Genomic DNA, 7623 nt, shown 5'->3' with positions numbered 1-7623 from the left:
ATACAAATATATATATATATATATATACACACACATACAGGGTGGTCCACTTAAATCAACCATCTGAAATATCTTATTTATTTTTGATGATATAAAAAAATGTTTCAAATGAAAGTGGAAGGGTTTCGAGGAGGATGCATGTTGGTTTTTTTTTAGGTGGAGGCGTCAAAAAGATATGAAGATTACCTCTACTTTTTTAAATGAAATTGTATGATTTTTTTTACATAGTATATTCTACTAATTATTCTGCATATAAAAGTATTAAGGTACTAATATCAAAAAATTAATAGTTTACGAGATATTTAACATTTTATGTCAATACGTGCCAGAATAAAGTGTAAAATATCTCGTAAATTGGTTTTTTTCATATAACTACTTAATACTTTTATATGCAGAATAATTAGAGCAATCATATTGTGTAAAAAAATCATACAATTCCATTTTAAAAAGTGTAAGTGACCTTTATATCTTTTTGATGCCTTCACCTAGAAAAAAAATAACATGACTAAAATCCTCCTCAAAACTGTTTCACTTTTGTTTGAAACATTTTTTTGTGTATCATCAAAAATAAGCGAAATATTCAAGATGTTCGATTCAAATGGATCACCCTGTATATATATTTATTCTATTATAAAATAAATGATAAAAATCTCAATCTTTTAATATAAGTACATTATATATTCAAGATTATTTACATAGAATTATATTGCGATGCATGAACTAATTGTCCAGTAAATAAATAAAATATATATTTATCTTATATTTTTGCAACCAATTAGTGAATCTTAATAAAACTTTGCATTATTTTGAATATTTAAAGTAGGGGAGAATAGGTATGAAAGACATGTTTTGAAAGAACCATTTCAATTAATTGAATATCGCAAAAAATTTTAAAATATTTATATATTTTCATTTGATAACAGTATTAAAACTATGTCGTTCATAAACATTTGACAGTCATCGTCAAAACGGCGGTGTCCTAATGAGAGATGCAAAATTATCGTTACAAAAAGTAAGTTTCTTGAGTTAAATTTCTAAGTTTTTTTTATTTATTTGCGATTTATAGCTTTTAGAAAAAATATTTTTTTTATCTATATTATATATATTACAATATATATATTAACATAACTAAACTAAAAATGTAATTACAAATTCTTTGTTTATCAGATATTCCGTGATTAGATTTTTTTTACACATAATGTTATGAAAGAGTCAGTATTGAGAGCTTTGAAAAAGCCAATTCTATTAGTGCTTTGTCTGCTCCCCCCTTAATTGCCTACCCAGGGATGTTCTTCATATACATTTCAATACAATTGTCTTTCTACTTTTTTAGTACCATTCAGACAATTTTAGTACGTCAGTACTTTTTTGAAATATAATATATCGTATTGATGATCAGTCCATTTCATTCACTCAGTGTTAATATATAATCACGAGGCGTCAATATATCCTATCAGTATACCTCTGTACAAGATTGTCTTTAGATGCAGCCTCTTCGAGGAGCATCTCTGTGCATATTTATTGTAGGTAAATAGATTTTCATGTATTTCTGTTTTATAAAATAGCATCCGGTTTGTGGATTATATTGCTGTTAGGTTAAGTTATACTGAAACATTTTACTGACTCAACTTCCATATTTCACTCTTTTCAATCATCTACCATATTTAATAAATTATTCTGCAAGTAATGAAGACAGTATCAGTGCAAATTGTACTCTGGCTGGGCTCATACTTCATGTGGCAACAAGAGAAATTTGCATTTTTTTTTTGCAATAAATGTTTTTAATTAGAAATATTATATTTTCTATTTTTCACATATTTATTAATTTTCTAAAAAAAAATAATAATTGTTAAATAATGACATTTTTATTTTATTTGTATTAAAGCTTATATAATTTAGTACCTATTTGGCTCTTTCAAAATAGATAATAGCTTTTTCAAAATCATGTCTGAATTTTTTGTTTGAAAAATGTTGATTAAATTTTCGTGACTAAATATTATTTTTCTGTTAAATGGATTTTACAGATAAATGAGTACACTTAAGTAAGAAAGCGATTATATTTGTTTAACACCAGATTAAATCTTTTTTTCTCATATTAAAAAAAACGGTTCTTTTATGCCCATTCTCCTCTACTTGTAAAAGAAAAATGTAAATCTTTTTATCACTTTTCAAATTTTAATTTTTAACAATAAAAATAATAATAAATAAAATAAATAAACTACAAAAATGTGTTATTAAACAAAAATATAATCTTATTCACAATTTTCATATGTATATTTGAAAGGCAAATATTAAATATACTTCCAAATTTAATTTTCTTTGCACGGAGATATTACATATCTAATACAGCCTTAAAAAACTAGTTACGGAAAAAAATGGCTTGCACTTTATTACTTAATTTTTTATAAAGTTTCACGCTGTCATAATATTATTCTCGAATTTTGGGACATCCTGTATATAATTCATATTATATAACAAGATATATTATTATTTCTAATTAAACAATGATATATTTATGCGGTATAACATATTAGTACAACAATGTTAATAAAGTATTTTTTTATAATTGTGTATTTGTTTTATTATTGTATATATAGAAGTGCAAGATATATCTTTTATTCCTTATGCATATTACAAGAGGTAATGAACACATGTGCTAACTGAATATCAATACTAAATATCAATACTGTTGATGCTTTGTTGTCGAGGCAACCGCAGCCATAACGTTCGTTAGTTTGAACATATTACGCTTGTAGCGCATCGTAGTACTACACGAATATTTGACAAGTTCGGAGTACATTTTTCACTTTTAAGAAAATTAAGTACGAAACTGCTATAGAAAACTTCATTATGAGTGAAAATGTGAAATTTATTGTGACAGAAATAAATAAATTATTAGGACGAAATTACAGTATAATTGGATTTAATACCTTAAACACTGAAGACTTATTACAGGTATTTCTTTGGTATTTTATTATTGTAACATTTTCGAAAAATTCCATACATTTTCTCATAGATATTATGCAGTGTTCTGATGAAGATACAGCAACAAGATGATTCGGATATCGATATTAAATTGAATTCGCCAGAAGAAAATTCTGTATACGTCTTAACAGCTCTTCGAGTACTTAATTATCAATCTGATGTAGAGCCCATACTGTTTAGGTAACAATTAGGTTCTCTAGATATTTTGAACAAAATACATTCATATTTTACCTATTCTATCAGATTTTTCAATGAGTAGTGCAAAGTATATACATATACAGATGGTTAAAAGTTTACAAAAGAAAATCCCAGCTCCGATGACCTTGACCTTGGCATATATTGTCAAGATCATGTTCATGAATGACTTTTAGAATATTTTAGTCGTTACTCATTATTCATCAAAAAGTTATTAACAAATAAAGTTGCCAATATAAATGTCTATTTTAATTTTATAATTTAAATACCATATTACTTGCATATTTGCATGCTCATAGGTAAGTGCAATTTGGACGGGGAAGAGTTTTGTGTGAACACAGTGCATAGTAATTTTAAAAGCTTCTAAACCTGGCCAAAATTATCTTTATGTTATATAAACTTTTTAAATAAATTTTGCTTGAAACGGTTGTTATTCTGAAAGTAATTTAAAAAACCAAAATATATACGTCTTTATAAATTATTTACTATTATCGTTATTATTCGTAACAATTTGGATTGGAAAGTTGAGTCTGAGATTTAATAAAGTGATGACATCTACTGAAAAAATTTTTTCTTTTTTTTTATCTGAAATTGTCGGAGAAAAGAAATGAATGTATCAGATGTTCCTAATAGAAGGTTAATATCAATGTTGGTAGCTTTTTTCGAAATCTTGTAAGTATAATGTTTCTTAAATTGTCTTAAATGTTTCCTTCTTGAGTTTCTTCTGACATTTGTCCTATAGGAAGTAATGCAGCAAAAATAATTGCGGAGCCATATGTAAGATTTTATGAACAGCCGGCATGTTATATATGTATACTAGGAATAAAGATTAATATAGGAGAGACCGGGGCTAAGTGGGCATCTTTTTGCAATCGTAATTTTCAATAATAAAATTAACGATTTTAATCAAATGATTATTAGCGTTTTATAGAGTCATTATAAAACTGCAAGATAGCAATAAAAAATTTTGGTGTTTGCAACTTCATTTCATCCATATTCACAAAAAATAATGTGATCTTGGAAAATGAAATCTCAAGAATGCCGGGGGTAACTGAGCACTCTTTTCTTCAACTGCAATTTTTGTATATGTGATTCGAAAAATGAAATCTCAAAAATTATTTTATCTATTACATTTTTGATTATCGAAAACACGTTTGACTAACTAAACATAATAACGGCTTCTAAATTAAGCAAACATCATTGGTAAAGGAAACACATGAGATGCCTTCTACAATATATAAATTGGGAACTCATAAGATATATTTTTGCCACTGAAAATTGAAATGCCAGGTTAGGTGCTCATTTAACTCCGGTCTCCTCTACTGTACAGTACGGCAATGCTTTTTGGATTTTTGAGAAGGAAGGGAACATAGCAGATATAACAAGAATTATTAAAGAATTAATTCATAGATTTGAAGCAATTTTAAAAATTATCTCTTGCGGATATAAAATTAATACAAATTCATTAAAAAAAATACAGTTTTCGCAAATTGTTTAAGAGCATCTGTGTTAATTTCATATTAAGATATAATTTTTAAAATTACTTTAAATTAATGAATTAAATCTATATTAACTTCTGTTATATCTTCAATTAAAAAAAAATCTTGTTGTTTCCATCATTTATGATCTCACTTCCATCAGCTTTTTATTGATATACAATAAGTCTCAATTTTGTTCGAAATTTTCTTTGAATTTCTGCCGAGATATTGTTTCTTTTTTTTCATTTCTTCTAATTTGTCATTCTTTAACTTTTAGTCGATGAGAAACATGAAGCAAAAGTTCGAAAAAATAAATTCATGCATACAATGTTGATAATTCGAATTAAAATGTCGATATATCAACTTTTTTTTATTATTCTGCATATAAAAATGTTACAGTAAAGTTATTAAAAAATCAATGGTTTATGAGATTTTATACTTTCCGGCAAATATAAACATAAATTACAAATTAGAAATATATCATAATAACATAAAGTACAGATGATAGAAGTCAACACTGGTTATCAATTAGCGTAATTCTTCTTAATATTAAATATATAAACCTTAACTTTAAACGTTTTCACTCATGGTTTAAGTTTTCATCAGCAATTTTTCCCCCTAATACAACGGTTGAATTATTGCATTACAAAATAAAATCTCCAACGTTTTTCTTCTCAAAAGATTGAATCGTTAACTGTTGTGAGGTAAGTCACATACAAAGTTAGAAAGCGGAGTGGCAATAAGAATTCAAACTAAAATTACATAATAAATGATTAAATTATCGTATGTATAAATTTAAAAATTAATAATCACTTCACCTCACACAGTCGACGCCTCAACACTAAATAATAAATATTATAAATATAAATATGTCGTATGCAACATTTTGTATATAATAAGTTAAAAATTGTCAAAATTCTAAAATACTAATTGAGAGAATAATTTGTGTCTTGTCATTTCGACCGTCGATTGAATGATTGCTAAACAAGTAACATAGCAGTCAATTTGAAGACAAACAAACTATAGTTTATGACATGCATTATATTACGAACAATCTTACAGTTTATTAAGAATCTCAATGTAAGCATGATTTAAGGCAATAGTATCATGTTGTAAATTTAGCTCATTGGTCTGTCGATTAATGTGCATCATCTCCGATATCAATCGTTTGTTATAATAATTGTCCACATCCAGAATCTCCACATTTTGCCAATCAAAGTCATGATCATTTTGCAACCTATGATTTGTAATCACCGAATGAGTGGATGTTTGAATGTGGATATGCTTTTGGTGTTCAGAAATTCTAGTTTTTAATTTCTTCCCTATTTGTCTCATATAGAAAGCATTGCAGTCACAATTGATCTTGTAGACTGCATTTCTTTTTAATTTATCATTTAAAGAGTCTTTATGAACCTTAATAAATTGATTCAACTTGTTCAAACTGAAAAAAGAAACCCTATGGCAAACCCCATTAATTATATTCTTGAATTTATTCAATATCTCTTCTATATACAATACGATATGGAAAACCATTTCACCCGTTCTTTAAAGTAAGTTGTTTGATCTTTTAGTTGAACAAGAATTCAATTTACTTATTAACGTTTTAATTCTTGCATTAATAGTATCAAATATAAAATTCAATGGATAATCGTTTTCCAAAAGTATCCTTATAACAAATTCAAGATTCTTTTTGTGAAATTGTGGATGCGAGATATAAAAAATTTTATCTACCAAATTGAAAATTATGCCCTTCTTTTGCGAGATAAAAAATCTTCCCGAAAACGTTGGTTTTTGATACCAGTCAAATATCAATGAGTTATTTTTTAACATTATGGTTGTGTCCAAAAAAATTGAGAATTACCACTCAATTCCAAAATAACTTGTAACCTTGGATGGAATGAATTGAATTTTTCAAGAATAGAATCGATTTTAAAACTCGGTAAACAAAGAATGATATCGTCCTCATATCTGTAATAAAATAATATATGAGATATTGAATATTGCTCAACACCCAATTTTCCAAATCCATCATAACTAAATTAGTTACAATTGGAAAAAACGGTGAATTCATAGGCATTCCAAAAGTTTGTTTATGAAATTGATTGTTAAAAACAAAACAAGTCGAATCCAACACTAAGCGAACAGCTTTGAAAAATCATTTTTCGGTAAATTGTAATTTTTGCAAATAAAGTTCTATCTATTGGAAAGAGCATCTAATGTCAGATCCGTTGGAATGTTGACAAAAAATGATATTACATCCAACGACACCAAATTAAATTCATGATCAATTTTAATGTTTTTTAGTTTCTGAACTATTATAATTCAAAACTATTCTCGATATTTTTTTATCTCCATATTTTATACCCATTTAGAATCATCATATCTTCTTTGGATAGTATATTATATAATTTGGCAATGTTCTTACATAGATTGATTGTCAAAAGCAAGCTAAGGCTGCTAGTAACATTGAGAATAGTTTTGAATTAGTTCAAAAACTAAAACACATTAAAATTGATTATGGATTTGGTTTGGTCGTATCGAGATGTTTAAAAAAACATTTTAAACATTTTGAATCCTCTATTTTTCATAGCGGTACTTAAAAAAACGGTTTTATTGATATTTTGTGAAGTTACATAAACATAAAGTGCAGACGCATCAAATATCAAAATTTTTTAAGTGAAATTTATGAAGTGCCGCGGCGCGAACTAAAAATTGTACACAAATGCGATTAAATGAACCATTTTGTATACAGGATAATTGCGTGTATATATATATATATACACATATATCTTTATGGTTTGGTAAATATCGATACTATTTCGAAAGTGTAATGACACAATCGGGACTTTTGGCATATATTGGGTCTGATCAGGACCGTGCAAAGAGTTTTTAGAACCCTATTGCAAAAGTAAATATGGGGCCCTATTTTTTCATAAAGTTCGTATTAAAAAAGCTTTGAAGAATT

General features: G+C 26.8%; 1 protein-coding gene across 4 annotated transcripts in view; it reads left to right on the top strand.

The window, feature by feature from the left end:
• The first annotated feature begins 978 nt into the window (after positions 1-978).
• LOC108746641 (intraflagellar transport protein 81 homolog) overlaps positions 979-7623 on the top strand; it is a 227054-nt gene continuing 220409 nt past the window's right edge. For 2 of the 4 annotated variants that reach the window (XM_018483541.1, XM_018483544.1), the window contains exons 1-2: positions 2851-2955; positions 3017-3165. In XM_018483541.1, coding sequence (XP_018339043.1) covers positions 2851-2955; positions 3017-3165 — 254 coding nt within the window. Of the gene's footprint in view, positions 1013-2634; positions 2956-3016; positions 3166-7623 lie in introns of those variants that run through there. The other 2 variants (XM_018483540.1, XM_018483543.1) reach the window with 2 other exon arrangements.

Source organism: Trachymyrmex septentrionalis, unplaced genomic scaffold (genome assembly GCF_001594115.1).
Source record: "Trachymyrmex septentrionalis isolate Tsep2-gDNA-1 unplaced genomic scaffold, Tsep1.0 scaffold184, whole genome shotgun sequence".
Lineage (NCBI taxonomy): Eukaryota > Metazoa > Arthropoda > Insecta > Hymenoptera > Formicidae > Trachymyrmex > Trachymyrmex septentrionalis.
This window is presented reverse-complemented; position numbering and strand designations above follow the sequence as displayed.